General features: G+C 42.6%; 1 protein-coding gene across 8 annotated transcripts in view; it reads right to left on the bottom strand.

The window, feature by feature from the left end:
* The window catches only part of celf4 (CUGBP, Elav-like family member 4), an 82,261-nt gene extending 71,913 nt beyond the window's left edge, over positions 1 to 10,348 (bottom strand). For 4 of the 8 annotated variants that reach the window (XM_008280493.1, XM_008280494.1, XM_008280496.1 and 1 more), the window contains exon 1: positions 10,072 to 10,348. In XM_008280493.1, coding sequence (XP_008278715.1) covers positions 10,072 to 10,348 — 277 coding nt within the window. The remainder of the gene's footprint in view (positions 1 to 10,071) is intronic. The other 4 variants (XM_008280499.1, XM_008280502.1, XM_008280500.1 and 1 more) reach the window with 3 other exon arrangements.
* Positions 10,349 to 18,454: the final 8,106 nt, after the last annotated feature.

Raw genomic sequence — 18,454 nt, 5'->3', positions numbered from 1 at the left:
ATTTAATTTGCACCAACAGTCTGCAAAAAATTAGAGCCTGATTTATGAAGGCAGGAGCTAATCGTGCAGTAAGCAACAAGGCCACTCCTTAAAGTGAGGAAGAGCTTAAAAGGTCCAATTCCGTGCGCTGAAGTATCTGTGTTAAAAGGAAAAAAGAAAACAAAGATTTTTTCCCCCCTAAAATAAAAATCGTCAGTGCAATGATCATTTTCAAAATGGTTAATTAGACTGGAATAATCTAGTAACAGATACATGTAACTGTTTTCTGTAGAAGAGGTTAAAATGTCTCCTGATCCCCTTCGTCATGTGTTAATAAATCTTTAAAAGTTTGAACGTGGTCTTCGAGGCGTAGCATCGTCTGCACAAGCTGCACTAAAACCAGCAGGATGTCAAACATTCAGACTTATGTCTGCTTCAGCAGTTGTGAGAAACTCCCTCAAAGACCATAAAAATATATTTTCTCAATCAACTTTCTACTGTGAGCAATGAGCACAGTTTGGGTTATTTTTCTTGACAGATTTCTGTATTTGCGTTTTTATCTTTCCTTCTCTCGCTGATTTATCGAGATCAGGACTCAGAAATCAGAATCAGAAAAAATATTGAACCTTTGACTCAAAAGTTTTTGAGCGTTAAAATATTAATAAAAAAAAATTGAGGAGAGTTTTTGCAAACAAATTGAACTTTGCTGCTTATTTATTATGATTTTTTTCTTCTTCATAGAAACACAGCATTTGAAATGAAGTTTTGAGGGCCAGTAAAATAATCTGCAAGTAGGAAAAGAGACTGTAGTGAATTGGGTTTAACATGAATGGGCTTGTAGGCTGATTTATCTGTATTTAAAACTATAAACGAAAGGCTTAGTGAATCTGGACCTTAGTGACACTGAGAGAAACACACACACACATCTATGAAGCAACACCTAGAAGGATATTTCATGATTGCATACAGTATCAATAAGCACTGGTTTTCATAAAAGTTATCACAAGGGAGACCAAAACGTATTTTGTGGTACTTGATCTTCAACGCTTAATGAAGTTTCTGTGCTTTTCTGTTGTTTTTCTAATCAATTTACTTGTAAGATTAACAAACAAACAAACAAACAAAAGCTGCTCTACAAAGAGGGTTAGGACAAGATCAGAGAAGTTCAGCATCACCCAAAAATTATCAAAGGAATCAGGCATTGGTATCAGGTGCAGCCTGCTAATTCGTTCTGTTCTGATATGCATTAAGAAGTTATTTAAACACACGATTCTTACACACTTAACAAACTACACAGCTGCACGCTCACATTAACATGTTGCAATACTGTACACGAACAAACTGCAAAAACTAACAAATGATGAAAAGACACACACCTACACCAGTGACAAGTCAGACCTGTCCCATTAACATGTTGTCAGAGATCATGCTAATATGGAGGGCACTTGCTTATTTACACCCGGGGCAGCTGGGAGCTGCAGGGGTCTAATTCTGCTCCCATCCCAGGAAGGTCATTCTCCCTTCTCAAGCCATGATGGCCACAGAGTAGTGCTTAAATCTGGCAAAACGCAGCCTATAAATTACAGCAGAGGACAGAGGGGTCAGAGCCTGGCATGGAACTGGGCCAGAAGCTATCAATCTGCCGGGGCCAGTGAGGGCGACATCTGTCTCTGGGACTCCCTCACTCTTTCTACTTCTATCCCTGTCTGTCGGTTTCCTTTCTAGCTTTCCAGTCTTTGCTTTTCAGCCCCTTCCATCTTCCTTTCGTTCCTTTTGCTCACTCTGTGCCTGTCATTGAACAATCTCTCCGCGCCTCCATTTTTAGTCTGCACCTCTCTTTACAATCTCTGCTCTCTTTCTTTTATATCGCTCTGCCTCTTGATATTCTCTTTCTGTCTTTGTGTGCATCCCCCACCCAAACTCTCTTCCATGGATCTCCCTCGCCTCTTTTCACACATTCTCTTACATCATCCCTATTTCAACATCTCTCTAATTCTCCTTCCCTCTCTCCCGCTCTCTCTCTGTCTTGAGCTCCTTGTCGTTTTACGCACTCTTGCACCATCTCCCTCTGCAGCGATATGTTTTGGTCTATCTGCTCTCCAACCAGCAGGACAGGATAAAGCCTTGATGTACTTTCTCTCAATGTGATGCCAATATGATTTGAATGGTAATATCTGAGGGCAAAAATGCACTGATCTGCACAGTTTTGCAGAATGAAAATGGAACAATACGGACCCAGTGGGGATGCAGAAACAAATACAGAATTTGAAATACAAATTCAGAGCTGATCAGTTGCCCTGTGTCATTCAAAAAATGTGCACATTTTCTTCAATAGAAAGCTGAGCAATTACAAACCTTCTGTGAACCAAGCTGATGACTTAAAGCGTTCCTCTTACGTCAGATAAAGAGAACAAGCAGTTTAAATGTATCGTGCTGACTCTGACAGTCAAAACTTGTCAAACCTAATCCAAAACAAACACCTCTTTTTGGTCGACGCTTCGGCTGGTTTCGTCAGAACGCCTTGCATTACATTTGCTACTCAAACCTTCGAAAACTTCCACATGACTTATTAATCCTCCTCCATTTTCTGAATCAAACTTGGCTTTGAATAATTGAGAGGGATCTTTGAAAAGCCCTAACCTCCATTCCCACCTTCCTTTTACAAGTCAACGTGGTGCATTTTTAATTGGGGGACATGAAATAGGCATGAAGGGAGATGGGAAGAAAGTGAATTGAATCAGGGACACTCAAACCTGGCAGTCACGGGACGGCATAGGAGGCTGTATGCATGCATACAGAGAAGGCTAAATATGTGTCTGGTCTGACAAGTCATACATGCTCAATGATCTTTGACGTGCTTTCTGTCTGGGACAAATAGTACATGGCTCATGTAATCCCCGCTTTAGAATATCCTAGCAGGCAGACCTAGATACGCCACTTTGAGTTATGTTTAGCAATTTGGTTGAGAATAAACATCAATTCAACTTTCTATGAACCATAAATCTCCAAAGCTGAATGATTTGTTTAGTGTATATGAAACAATTTTGTATGGGCTAAAAAGGTAATTGAAAGTACATGCAATACAGGCTGGAGAGACAGTGAGGGCTTATTACAGTATCTGTTTGCAAGGTAATAACAATGATTTGCTCTTCTGATATGAAAACAGAATTTGACCTTGAGAACGATACCAGAAAGGGTCAAAACAGAAAAAAATGTAATCGAGTTTGAAAAGGAATAAAACACTTTTGGAGCCGGATATGTAACGTGAATTAATTCTTGCAGGGCATGCATTAATGGGCCACTGCCACAGTGAGCTGTGACAAACTTTGCTTCTATTTTTCATATTGCTGCTGTGTCATGCTGCTATTTCCTTGTGGAAAGACTCTGCAGTAGAGAGCAGCAGCCAGACTCGTTTTCCTGAGCATTCTGAGGGTTCGAGTCAGGTTTAGATCTAAAATATAAATCTTATTATTAAACATTCACTATTAAGCACTCTGGGTATAGAGTTGAACGCTTGTGCAGTGCTAGATTATACACACACAAAGCACATACATCTGAAACACAGACACGTAAAAGGAGGAACAGATGACAAATGTATAGAGAAAATAAATATAAATGCACACATACAGTATACTGTACCCACACAGATATGGATGTGAAATCCTCCTCACTGTGTAAACCTTGATAAAAGAAGCCTGCAACTGTAATCCAAAAGGCAAAACACCAGTTTTCAAGTTCACACACAGAAGAGTTTCACAGCCTTCCCACTGCCGAAGAAAGAAAATGAGCGTTTAAACCTTTTACATTGAAAAACTACATATAGAGCATGATGCCTGGATATTTACATGACACAGAGAACTGTTCCAGAAATGGAGCAAGCTATAAATTATGTGTAGTTAATAAGAAAAAGGCCCAAATTATATGCAGCTCACTCTAAGGACTGTAACAGATTGTTTTATGGAAGCAGTAAACAACAAGAAAATATTTATGCTTATTAGCACATTGTATTTATTGTTCTCTAACCTTCGGAAATACAGTCAATTTTTAAAAACTGTGAACAAAATCTTATCAAGCTAAAAACAACAACAACAAAAATTAAAAAAAAAGAAAAAACGAGGCTCTTCCCCACAGGAAGCTCTATTATTAACGCTGCCGAATTGAATGCAATCACCGGCAAAACAAAAGTCACTATCTCAAAAACAACATGTAAGACTTTCCAACATTTCAAAAATATTGCATTCCCCATCTCCAGAACCGGCCACCGGTATTTGAAGCAGGGGGGCGTGGAAGTGGTATTAAGGGTAGCTAAAAGATTGAAGAGGCCCAAAGCGTCAACTTTTTAAAAATTTACCACAAAGCACAATAATACTTAGCTGATGCAAGAGCCTTGAAAACAGAAAATATTTACCTCTCCAAGGAGCACTTGTCAAAAAAGGATTTTTTTTTTCATCCTCTGAAAGAATGGTACACCGGGGCAATGAACATGGCAATAGGAAAGCAAGATTAGGAAACAAACAAAGAAAAAAAAAAAGAATTCTAGAACAAGCATCTTAGCCTCTTTTTATGGAAAACAAAGGGCCAAATGTTGATGAAACATTTAAGGCAGGATTTATTTTAACCCAGCTCTGGGCTATTTAACTGTGTCAAAACACAAGAAAGCTTTTACATTGTACATTTAAGTCCTGCAGAGATGTCTTTTGCCTTAGAAACTGTTGAAAACATCATGGATCAGTCTTGTCTTTACTGTATCAGAATATTGATACCTAAGTTCATTCTGGTACAGTGAGTGATGTTCTGGCAAAAACAAAAAACAAAGACAACACACACCTGCAGTGATTCTCCCAGAAAATTCATGTGAAAAAGTAAATAGCTATATTAAAAAAGGCAGCCGTACACACTAACTATTTATCTATCTATCTATCTATCTATCTATCTATCTATCTATCTATCTATCTATCTATCTATAGTGATTTTACACACAAATCAGTGTTGCTATACCACGTGCCATATAAATAACAGTCTAATTGTTGTATTTTAATTCATAGTTTTTAGCTTTTTATAATACATGGCACATTTAACAAACTTTTCTTTTTCAGTAGTAGATATGTTGTTGATGTACTTCACACATAAGTTTGCACTTAGTTGCTTACGTGTGCACTGAACTTGCTGAATGTTTGTCAGTTTGGTTCAGTCTATCTCGAGGAAGTGAAGTGAGATGAAGCGGCAGGTAGAGCCATCCCTTTACATTATGTGTCTCTGTGTACGTAAAGGTCATTGGTTTTAATGAGAGGAGTGCTGAGGTCAGAGGAGCCAGAGGGCTCCACCTCCCTGACAGGCCACATAACTCCAAACCCGCTGTTAGCATGTTAATCCATGCAAGAGCTCCATGAGCACTCCCTCCTTTGGCTTGGTCGGACCATCTCTCACTGTGACTAACTGGCTCCCTGCTCGGCCATCAGCCAGCCCCCATCTGACAGTCCCCTCCAATAATAATGGACAACAGAGGCAGCACTGCCTTGACAGTGGTCCTCCTGACAAATTAGGCTCACTGTACTCCCCACTCGGGCTCCACCTCTTGTTTCCCTCTTGTTGCTCGGCTGTTCTGGGCTCTGACAGGACAGGGGGCGGTGGGTGCGGTATGGCGTTGGTGGTCGAGTGTACTTTGGTACGAAGCGACCTCCTGTACGACACATGTTGCCTTTCTCCCTGACAAAACACTCAAAATCGATTGCGGTGCGTCTTCATAGAAGCGGGGCACAATGTGGGGCCTGAGCGTGCATTCTGAGCTGAGCTGAGCTGAGCTGAGCATTCTGGGCCAGAGAGAGAGACGGAGCACATAAACACACACACACACACACACACACATATACACACACACACACACACACACACACACACACACACACACACACACACAGTCATCCCAAACCAAATGCGAGAGGAGGAGAGAGAAGGATCCCACAGAGAGGATGATGCAACCGGAGTGAAATTTTTCGGCCGGAACGCATGCTGCATTAACGCAGACCTGCAGGACGAAAAACACACCCGTATGTCTTTCTTTCTTTGTTCAAAGCCACATTCGGCTTTACCCTCCTTTTTTTGTTGCAGACGGCAACCTGTAACATCTAATTGCCTGCAATAAAACACAGCATGAGTCTTTCATGTTTTTGGCATCATGACTTCCTGGCCTCACCAAACACGATAAGCCCAATGATCTGTTCTGAATCTGCCTCCCTCACACATTCAGGTAAAAAGGGCTGAATATCAAAAACCGAGGCGTTCAGAGAGAACCATAACTCCCTTTATGACCCGCACAGATTATAGCCCCCATCTGTAGCGTAAGCCATCTGCAGTATGGGTAAATTCAAACAAGATTACTACTGGTCATTACACTGGATCTCCACTTGTTTGATTTCAATCATATTAAACCTTAACAGATTATATAACAATTTTGTAAAGTATTGATATGAAATTATAAAAAGGTTTAGGAGGTAATCCAGGTTTTTTTCATACACTGAGTTAGTTGTGTTTTCTCTTCATGAAGATGACCTTTAAAAAGCGAGCAATCTAAACTAAAGACCTGTGGCATTTTGTTTACATCAGTTGGCAGGTCAAAATGGACAATTTGTCCAAACTTTAAATGAAGTTTGGAGTCGCTTGCTTCGACTTTGAGCAACTCTCCGGCTTTGTAACTACTTTACCTGTCTGCCCATGGCGAGAGCTGTTGCTAATGTATTTAGTTTGACCAAGGACAAATATATTACTCACATTAAATTACCCCTCGAATGAAAAAAAAAAAAAAACAGCAGTAAAACAAACTTGAGGATATTTGCATTGACTTAGAAAAAAAAAGATGTAGACAACAGCGGTTTGGCTAAGGAACACAATGCTGCCTAAAGATGTGACAGCAGTAAACAGTAGATAACACCTTCAGTGATTAAATGTCTTCCCCATATCATCACAGCTCAATTGCCCCACTGATTATTACATGAAATAAGGCTGATGAATAGTGCTAGCAATCATATCTACACCTACTCTTCTTGAATAGATCCCCACCTCCCATGCTGCATTGCCAGAGAGAAGAGAAAAGGGCTGGCTCTTTGTGCTCGCCGTGCCTCTCAGTCCCGTTGTGCTTGGTAGCAGCAGCAGCAGCAGCCGGTGACCATTATAAATGGCCTCTATTAGCATGGCTCGGTCGCAGAGGGGAGAGAAATAAAATCATTGGGAGAATGTAGGCCTGCACTGGTGTCCCTGTGCCCGCTACCAAGCTCTGCCGACCCCCGTCCCAAGCCTCCCTCCTCCCTGCTCCCTCCATTCCAAGGGGACACAATCCTAAAGACTAGATTACTAGTGATACATGGAGTCATTATGGAGAGGGTTATGGCAATAGTATCACAGGCACAGCTGACAATGGCTATAATAGGGGTCTCTTTCTTCAGAGGTAGCATTATCATAGCAAAGGCTGTTCTTTAGGCTTGTTGATGAACAGCAGAACAGGATGAGGGCCTTTTATTACCTGCCATAGCAGAAAAAAAGCCCTGCATTATCTAGCTGAAAACCGTGCTTATTTCTTTATTACAGTGCCATGTCTATTCGGGTAAAGTTAAATGAACACAACAGTATCCCCATATGAGGCATTACGACGTTAACGATGACAGTTACTAACTGTGTGCCATTTGAAAAAACAGAGGTGGTGGAAAAAAAACTGTAAGGGAAATGGCAGTCGATCATCTACAATCTCCGGTTCAAGCTGAGGCTTTGTGCTATCACAGCCATTACAGAACATGATGCACTGTCACTGAACAGGCAACATGTCAGGGTGTAAAGTGAAGACAAAAGGGGAAAGAGGGAAAGGAAAGAATGAAGGGGAGCGAGCAGAGTTAATGAAAGGAGAAGAGATGGAGGAGAAGAATGGAAGAGGAGTTTTCTGCTGGGCAGTTCTATAGACTTCACTCCACTGGAGCATTTCACACCTTAAAGGGTCATCATGCCCTCTCTCTGCTCTATGGCAGGACTCTGAAAAATGCAAAATGCCCTGGAGGAGCTGAGAGGGAAAGAGGAGAGCCACACCTTATACATAAAACTGAGGAAAAAGTCGAACAGTTTGAAATCCGGAAAAACACGACCAGAATAAATGTGTTTGAACGTAAAATTACCACCTAGATTAACAGCTAAGATGGATTTAACTGCTTTCATTACAAAAGTCGTTGAAAAACAGACGAGGATTTAATGATTTCTGTGCAAAATAGTTGTAAATTTGCTTTAAATGTGTTTATTGTTGTCAGAAACTCTTGTTGTGATTGCTTGCCCTACCTGATTCATGTTAGGCTGTGTAGCCTTCAATAAAACCAGCGTGACGGCAGCGTGCACAGTCAGTCACTTTGCCTGTTATTTGTGGGACATGCTGTCTTTTACTGCTAATTTGGGGAATCTTGTATGGAAACCTCAGAAAGGTGTTAGGGAGCTGTGGAGGAAACGTGGCCTTCAAACAGCTTGCAGTGAGCCAGTGAGCTGGTAAGCCAGGGAGTAGCTAGTGCCTCCAGCTAGTTAAAATATGAGCACAGCGGGGGCTCACTAATGAAAGCGGGGGCCCAGCCCGGGAAGCAGGGCCGTATATTGCAGTGAGGAGACAGTTCTTAGAATCAGCTGGCGAGCCGTGCCTATAGTTCTGGGGCCACTGGTGATTAACCGTCCAACAGGGAGTCGCTACTACAGCTGGGCTATTAATAAAAGATACCCCCCTTCTCCCCTCTCCCGCCTCTTTGGTTTCCTCCATGCCTGCAGACAGTCTCCGCCCTCTGGAATTATTTGTATATCATAATCATTTCCTGACACATGGTGGATGTCACACATTGTTTACATGGGACAGAGGGGGGGTTGCTCATAAGGGTGGTCCCAAAAAGCCATAGCTCCTTCCTAATGTACTTTGCTCCCCTGGGAGGCTTCCTGCAGGTGTATGAGATCAATTAGTGACCTCTCATTAGATGGTGATTTGCAGAGAATGACCCTTCCCTTGAGAGTAGAAAATAAAACACAGGGTTAAAGCACCATTATTCCTTTTGTAGCGAGGCCGCTCCTTTATATTACACCAAAAGGCCATTAAACGCAGCAAAAAGTTTATGATAATTCACTGTCATCAATACTGTAACAAAGAGATTGTGCTCAGTGGGAGATGTGGATAGAAGAGGAAAAGTTACATTTTTAGAAAAAAACAAAAACAAAACAGGAATAGATATTGAAGCTGCAGATGGTTTAAAAGTTTAAAAATCATTTGCTGTAATTTCTGTGCAATTTGCATTTGTGCTTTATTTTCTATTCATTACATTTTTTTTTGAAAAGCTGGAAGGCTGTGCAAAAGTACAATATGTTCATAGGCCTACTTCTTCTTCTAGTGCTGTTGCACACGTTCGCTCACACGTGCACGCGCGGCGGCCCGCCCCCCATCACACCCCCCCTTGCACTCACCAACCCCAACACACACACACACGCGCGCGCACACACACGCACGCTCACGCACGCCGAACGAGTTACAGGCAACAGAGTGTACTGTGCTGCGGGCAATCAAACACAAGCTCCCTGCTATTGCAACGTGAAAACGTGAGGTTAATGGCCTGGATTTAGCGCTGTGAATGAAAGCACGTTTACAACCGCCGGACTGGATGTGTGAATACTCCCCGTGCACAGAGAGGAGGAACACTGCTCCTCCTAATATCAGCCTACATAAATTCATGCAGTCGTGACTCCCGATTCGTGACACTCTCACGCTTGGATCTGTTTGCTCAATAAGGTAGAAAATGAAGCAGTGAATTTTTGAGATTCAGTCTAACAACAAAGCAAAAATATAAAAAATAAAAATAAGAATTGTGCCACAAATCCCGAAAAACAATAATGCAAAAAATAAAAAAATAAAAAAGTCAGTGGAGCTTCAGCACTATAGAAAAATCGCACAATTTGCACAACAAACCGACAAGCCCCCCAAAAAACATCCTGCATGATTTAGGATCCCCGCTCACACACCAACGTGTGACAGATTTCACTCTGACAAAAACAAGTCGAGCCATGGGTGTCTCGGGGAATCTGGGCATAACCCACCTTTGTGCATGCCCGTGAAGCGGTCTTTGAGCACAGTGAGCTCGTAGATCTTGCCGAACTCCTCGAACAGGGGCCGGAGGTCCTTCTCGTCCAGGTTGCGGGGGATCTGACCGATGAAGAGTTTGATGGCATCGTGGTCCTTCATGGGGATGGTGGCCGGGCATCCCGCCGGACTGTGGCTGTGGTTTAATCCGTTCACGAGCCCGTTCGTGCTGGCGGAGACCACACCGACACCGTGCACCGTGCCGTCCACCTGCCCGTTGGTTAAAGTTGCCATCTTCGGGAACCGGCCAGTGAGTTGGGATGGGTGCAACAGCAGCGGATGGTGATGGTGGAGGATCGGTTTCTTTTTCTTTTTGTTTCTTTTACGTGGAAAAAAAGCTGGTGGAAGTCTTGGTCAAAATTTGGTTCCGAGACCAAGCCGTGCCAGAGATGGTTCCGCTCTCGTCCTATCAAAGCCAGTATTTACAATGATTTGAAAACACATGTAGCATTTGGCGAAGACGCATATCAAAAGCGCGCAATGCCGTTGGTCCCGGTGGAGGCTTTGATTCCTTATATTTATGTCCTACCCAATAACTCGTTCATTGATTTCATAAAAGAGAGAGAGAGAGAGAGAGAGAAAGAGAGAAGGAAGGAGAAGGGGGAGGGAGAGAGAGAGAGAAAAGAGAGAGAGAGAGGGAGAGAGAGAGAGACCAAGAGCGTTCACTGTCTATTTACACCCACGTTCCTTCGTCCCAGCTTCTTGGCACCCTTTTATTTTTTTTGCATTGAGGAGTCGGTATGGGTGTCTTCTCGGTTTAAACGGACAGGGCCGGCTCAATCTCTGCCACAACAGTGGGGAGGTCTGAATAAGAGGGGCCACTTTAAACTCGGTACGTTCAAACCCAGCGTTTTCTGTCCTCCCCCCCCTTTGCCTATCCGAGGAGCCAGTGGTACATTCCACCGAGGGGAGAGGGTCTATAAATAGAGAGATATAGAGAATACGGTCCTTTGTGCTCCTACTCAGAGCATTAACTGCACATTCACGAAATCGAGAATGTAAAACTTTGACACTGTTATTAATCGCAAAAAAAAAGAGAAGAAGCTGCAAACGATGTGAAACAACAATCTGAAGGTTTAGACTGTTGTTAGGAAGAAAAAAAATAAACATGCACCATAGTTGGAATGTGATTGTAGAAAGGTGGCTGCGGTTCTCCGGAGGTTTGATTTTGTGTTTAAATCACATTTCATATTCCTCAGCATCATCATCATCATCCTCCAGCAGCAGCAGCAGCAGCACAGAGTCGCAGCATCCTCGCTCCGCTCGTGGACCTCGGACAGCTCCGTGGTGCTGAAACGCAGCTCCCGCAGGCGAAACTAAAACGACATATTGATGGAGGATTCCGCTGACTGTTCGTCGTTATTAAGAGCAAACACTGGCTTTCTTTTTTTTTTTTGCAACCAGTTAGAGGACGGTATTATTAGCTTCGGCTGCCATTTCCAAAGTCATGTGGAATAGATGATTTGATTTTGCAGAAAGGGGAAGTCTGTGAGCACCGCCGAGTGGCGTAGAGAGGGGGCACATGGAAGGAAAAGAGAGAAAAAAAAATCTACACGAGTGAGGGACAAACTGACAGGACGCACACAAATCCACATTCAGCAAGATTATCAACGAGATTGTCAGAAAGGAAAAAATGTATAATGAAAAAGGTGAAGTTTTCAGTAAATTGTGATGCTTCACACTTTGAAAAAGTAATTACACTATAATTACAGTGCAAAGAAAAGCTGGTTCTCATTCAAAGGTTGGGTAATGATTTGAACGGACATCCAATATTCATTCCTCGTTCAAATAATTTCAGACCCACTAGGCCTATAGACAGTTATTAAATCAAATCAGACTGGCTCTCCTGATTACCTTAGCAGTCCTTAATTCATGGAAATCTAAGTCTAAGTGAGTTATGTGGATATATATCCGCGAATTAGAAGCATATTTATGCGAGTAATGCAAATAAACTGAGTGTTCTTGATTAGATAGGTTGAAAAATGAAAGAAGTTTTTGCTTTTTTAACCATTATGCCCCAGGACAGAGTGATCTTTATCATATGAGTCCAGTGGTAACAAACAGGGGTCTGTTTGCCCCTCATCTGTGAGGTTACGCAGCTCCGAATAGAGTGACCTGGAAAAAGGTGCAAATGCACTGACAGCAGATTTGAACAGTCCCTGTCAAAATCGGTACGATTTGCAGTGACAGAAAAAGAATACTGAACACGAGAGCAGATGTTTCAGATTCAATTCTTGCTGCCTCTTGCAATTGACGGGACTTCTCGGTTAAGATCATTGGCAAATTTGTGGTTTACTCCTTTGGGAGTCGGTTCGTGTTGTTTAATCTCTATTCCCAAAGGAGAGCAACAACACCCGGGGTCGTGGCGATGTGTGAATGAAAAGAGTGCTGCTTATGCTGATGAATGCCGTTTAAACGATCAACAAACCAGCTGGTTAACAATGAATAACCAACAGTTGAGTTAGAATATCTTTTGAGGTTGTGTCTCACCACTGCACCCTTTTACGCACAAAACTGGACCCCTGGGGGACCCACCATGTGCGCAGCCCTTTACTTCTCCTATTAATTCATGATCTGCTACGAGTTAATGTAGTTTTCGTTTTTGGATATGAGCCCCCCCTTTAACCCCACACACCCATACAGACATTATCTAAGCGTTAAATAACAAAAGAGTCTCTCTCGGCGACACTGCGCCTCTCTCCCCACTTTCTGCTCCTCCGCCAGCTAAATGGCCCGGTAATGTCATCCCGTTCTCACGGCATGACCGAGCCCCAGCGGTGTGGGTGGGTTGGTGGAGGTGGTGGTGGGTGGGGGAGGACGGGGCTTGGCTTTCTTTGGCATGACACCGTGCTCTGCTCTCCAAGCTTTCCCCGGGGGCCACACTCCATTCACCGCAGCGGTCCTGTCTGCGCTCACGCCTGACTTACCTGCAGCAATATTTTTTAATACAAGGGGTGAAATGGGAGGGCACAAATCATTGTAATTATGTTCACCGGGTACTGCCGTGATGATTATGTAAGGTATGGCGCGTCACACAGCCTACCTGTGAGGTAGTGGAGTGGCCTCGGTGGCTGAGCCCATCGCACTGATCATAATAACACGCAATTAACGAGCAAGACGTGTAACAGTGTGTCTTTTCCGCTCCCCAAATGGTACTTATATCAATCCGTTTGGGTATACTCAAATATGACTGTGGCTCTTGCAAATCATTTGCGCCCACTGCACAGGCGTGCTGAGAGCAATACTCAAAGCACCCAGTCTGTCAAACAATTTTCATATTTATTCTCTGTTACTCTATACACCCCCCACCCTTTCCCTCCAAAGAAAGAAAGAAAAAAAAATCAGTTTGATGCAATCAAATGATTTCATTTCTACAAATATAAACAATAATCCAGTTTCCAAAGCTTCTTAGTGAAATAAATCAAGGCTGATCTTGGAATGTTAATATTTACAGCCTCCTAGTCACTGCATTGCAATTGTTAAACAGCATTGACAAAAGGTTTTTAAACAGTAAAGCCTCTGTCCATGGTGCTGAAAGTAATGTAGGCCAATGGTAGCAAACGTATGCCTCTATCCGTGGTGCTGAATTTAATACAGTGCAATACTGACAAGTGTTGCTCTTTTACAAGACAAGAAGCCCCTGTAAATTGTCAGTGACAACGCTTAAGGCCCATAAGAAGGCTCTATGAACAAGGTGAAGATGACCATACGTGAACTCCCTATTTTCCTTAAAATATTCTCCTGAGCTCATCAAAAAGGGGTCACTTCACCCTCCCCGCCCCCCCAAATGAACCTTTGCAATCATGCAGCAGAAGAAGCCTATTTTCCCTTGGAATATTGCTCCCTTGCTCGTCATGGCTTCAATTTTCAGTTTCAGCACTGTAAACGGTTGCAGCAAGGCAAATAAATGAAAAGGGAAATGAAATTCTGGGTAGCCAAGTTACACAAATAGATTGATAATCTGCATGGGGCACCATAAAGTGCTCTGGCGTTTTCAATATTACCTATTCTGCATAGTAATGTCTTTTCTCACCTCTCCTTCATATGGGACAAAGTTCTAAATCTCCTTTAGCCTTGGGACACCCAGGCTGTATATCACCTCCCAGTAATTTAGGAGGAAGAGCACAAAGGAATGAGGAAATGGCAGGCGCATGACTAAATGCTCAGAAAGTTTAGAGGGACAAGAAGGGCAGGGAGGTCCTCTTTAACTTGATTAGCACCAATTTGTTAGAGATAGGAAGGGATGTGCCAAGAACAGAATTACAGCAGTAATTTAAAGTGTGTGAAAAAATTGCAGCGTGTACTCAGCATAGACTGTCTCTGTGTGGTATGGTGATTGTTTTTATCTATGTAATATATGCAAAGATTCCCATTTAGTTTACAGATATAGCTACGTGTTTAAGGCAGTAATAAGGAGGAACACACAAATATGCAGAAACCCATACGAATATCGCTGGTAATTGGGAGATGGACTATTTATTAATGTCCTGAGGAAAAATGTGTTTTGTTGGGTCATGTGTGGAATGAACAGTCTTACAGTGGAAGTTTGTTGACACTGGGAGGAGAGGCGGTGTATTATCCTCCCCTGGGCAAAAACAAACAAAGCCACACATGCATTCAATAACACATTAAACCATTAAGATTATTTGTAAAATAGCCTTGTAGCAGATCTATGGACTAAGCATGTCTTAAAACCTCTGTTTAGTTTTATACACACAGCAATACGGTAGGAAATTTGTCGGCTTGATAAATATTAGCGCACGCGTGTAGGTCCACGCATATTTAACACTAAATTTAAGTGTGCAAAGCATCCCACTCCATTCACCGCTGGCAATAAAAATAACCTTACAGTCATACAAACCAAGTTCATCTGGGTTTACATAGCGCTACAGTGCATGATATCAACAGTCATGCAATCCCCATTTCTCTGTAAGAACTGAAAAACTGCTGCATGTGCTTGCCAAAAATCCTAAAATGAACATACAGCTGAGCACAAAACAGTAATGACATGATGCTATGGATTTTATTAACATAAAGCCTGTAGATTTGTGAATCGCAGAGTCTCCTGGGAATCTCATTCGGTGAAGCAATGAGGTGTGTCTGTCTCTTGCCCCTGCAGTTATACCTGGCCTGCATTGGAAAGAGATTAGTGCTGTGACATTTGACATGGGTAGGCGTCTCTGCTTGTGCCGAGTGCCGGCTGCACAGATCAGCCATGCCGACAGCTCCTCTCCTTGACTGACTGGCTGCCCTGAAAACACAAGCCTCTTGACAAACACCAGCTTCTTGACAACATCACACATACGCTCACTTGCACCGCGCACATATAAATCCAGCTTTGGCAGCCACACGCATGCTGCTTACGCTCGGAAATGTGACATAAAATTAGCCTAATTCTGTTGCACTTTCTTCGCGACTATAAAACTGTATTGTTGCGCCCGATGTCATGAATCATCTAGTCAATCATTCAAGACAGAAAATGACTTCAGTGTCTGGCTGCTGTCTGAATCATGCACCACCAAAATCCTATTTCCACCACAACAGATCAATTCCACAGAGAGGTCACGAGGTGAGATGAACTCTGACCCCTGGCTTTGTTGGCGCACACTGATGATACTCCGAGGGCTTGACCTGGTTGTCAAGGTGATGTGACACCTCCATTCCAGATAGGCAGCCATTTTGGGGCCAGACTTTCTGCCTCGACTGTGTCATTAATTGCTCTGGGGAGGAAAGCAGGACTCACAGGGGAGTGCGATAACACCTGGTTCTATGGTATACCCCTGGGCAAAAAAATGTCTGGAGCAAAGATGAGGTGTAGTGTATGTGTCACTGCATGTGCGTATGAGTGTGCGAATGTGTGTGCGTGGACACTTTTTGTGCTCATTCATGTGTGTGTGGATTATATTTTTAGATAACTGGAATTTACTTGTGATGGTTGCCAGACAAGTGAAAAGTCCCACATGCAAGAACAAATATGAGCTTGTCTTTGTTCATGTGACCCAGAAATTCCATCGGCCTTGTCAAGCTGAGATTTTATTTACTAGCTGGATTGTCCTTTTACACACACACACACACACTTGCACACTACACACACAGGTCTATGCACAAGTTAAATTTGACGTTTCTGGTAAAATTACTTTATTTCTCTTTATTAGCAGCTCACAAGCATTCAGAAAACAGACTTTAACGCACCATATTGTGTTACTGTAAACAGATAGGTGGTTATTAACAACTACTGTGAAAACCTCCTCCGGTGAGCACCGAGTGAAACCTAGAGTCTACCTAGATGTTGAAGGAAACTATAATTAAAGGCAGTTGTAGTAATAAAAAAAATGTGTCTTATCCGTAGAGGTTATGATTTCTGGCAAATACTGCACTTGAGTAAATATTTTATAATGTCCATATATCTGCTCACAACTCCATCATACTGTGTTACGAATTATTTATTAAATGGTTGTATATAGCTTATAAATGCTTAATAAAGTGACTTAAGGTTAAAGCCATTTCCAATAAATGAAAACAAGATTTTTGATCATATTTACGGTTGGCAGTTTTACAGCAAATACCCATTAAATGCATGTACATTCTGTATTTACATGTCTGTATAGTTTTGAACATCAGTTCAGCATTGCCAACTTTGATTCAAATTGTCTTCCCATGCATACCTACAGCATGGGGTTGTTTGGTTGTACTGTAAACAGATTTGTTTGCTGGCCAAAGAATTCTGAGACCTGTAGTATTAAACAGCATTTGCAACAGCAGAAATCCTAAGATGTCAGACGTACCTGAGTGATCCCATCCCATTTGTTGTCTATACCAGTGTTGTGTCCTGTTGAGGGTTGCAGGGGAAGCTTTAAAGTGACATACGGTGAAAGGAAGGAAGTCAGTCCATCATGGTCCCATTCATTTGATGTCTAATATGTGCTTAATTACAAAACATGTTGTGTTTTCTGAACCTCTTTAGTGGTAATTCAGTCCACAGAGCTCCTCGAGCACATGTTTGAAAGAGAAGCACCTGAAAGTGAACCACTGACTGTCTGCGATCCACAGAGTCTGGCAAGCCTACAGCACCGTGCATTACTTGATGATGGCGGAACGAGGTATTTTAATTGTTTTTCTCAAAGTCCTCTCCTCGCAGAAGGCTTTGAGACTTTGGTTTGGCTGAAGTTCTTCACAATACCGTCCCAGTAAGCAGTCTAATTATAGCTGCTAAGGGGAAGCGATAGCGAATATTGACGGCGCAGTTAAATCCCTGGCACAGAGAAGAGCCAGTGATTGCAATATAATAATTTGGCATTTTGGCTAGACAAAAGAGGCAGCATGGAAAATATGTTTGAGGTCTTAGACAGAAAAATGACAAGAAAAGAAATAATGGTGTAATTGAGGCGAGGTCTTGCAGAGTTTCTTGTGGGTGTGTGTCTTTTGGGGGCCCCCATGGTTTTGCTCCTGAGTGATGTGTAGAACCTTATCGGCTAAGGGGAGGAAGTATGTGTTACATTTTTTTCTCTGATAATGACAGATGAATGGAGGCAGACAGACAAAAGAAAGGCAGAGTGATGGAAGGGATTGCTAGATAAACAGACAGGTGAAGCGATAGATAGATAGATCAGTTTTACTGTACTGTCTGCCAGTGAAGTTTGAATGTGCTCAGGAGTATGTCTTTCACAGTGTAGGAGTGATTGTCAGTGTGTAGGCACTGTGAATAGAATATCGAGCCTGGATGAGCACATTTGGGGTGATTGTTCGAACTCGCAAACACACACAGACTCACAGGCGCGCGCTCACAATGTGCTGTACGCATGGTTGCTCTTTAAGTTCAATTAGCATGAAAATGCTTTTTGATGAGATAGAAAGCGGTAAATGCAAGACGACTGAGAGAAAAGGAGGGTTCCTCATGCTGCCTGTCTCCCCCCCTCTGCCTGGATTCTGCTCTGTCTGTCTTCTCTCCTGTCAGGTGGAGACAGACAATGCAAATAGCACAACACCAATCTTCCCTGTCTGACCCCTAATTTGTGTCTAGCATGCCTCTCTGAACTTTAACATCTTGCCCACTATGTTCATACTATTCTTTACACAGCGTGGCGACTCGGTGGGACAAATTAAACAGTATTTGTGTGAAAGACGCATACCAAGCATAGAAATCCATCAGCCAACAAGTCTGAACAAGGCCGAAGCATCTGCCCCCAGCTTCTGGCAGACACAAACACGAAGGGGCTTCCTGGCAGCGGCTTTGCTCAGGTAGGGAAAGGTCATTAATAATGAATACTAAATCAGCATCTGAAAAAGGTTACCGTTTTCAAACGCTGCACTCTCTTCCTTGTACCTATCCCATAGCATTTA

This window comes from Stegastes partitus, unplaced genomic scaffold, assembly GCF_000690725.1.
Source record: "Stegastes partitus isolate 25-593 unplaced genomic scaffold, Stegastes_partitus-1.0.2 Scaffold197, whole genome shotgun sequence".
NCBI lineage: Eukaryota > Metazoa > Chordata > Actinopteri > Pomacentridae > Stegastes > Stegastes partitus.
The sequence above is the reverse complement of the archived record's forward strand: the minus strand, read 5'-3'. Positions and strand labels throughout refer to the sequence as shown.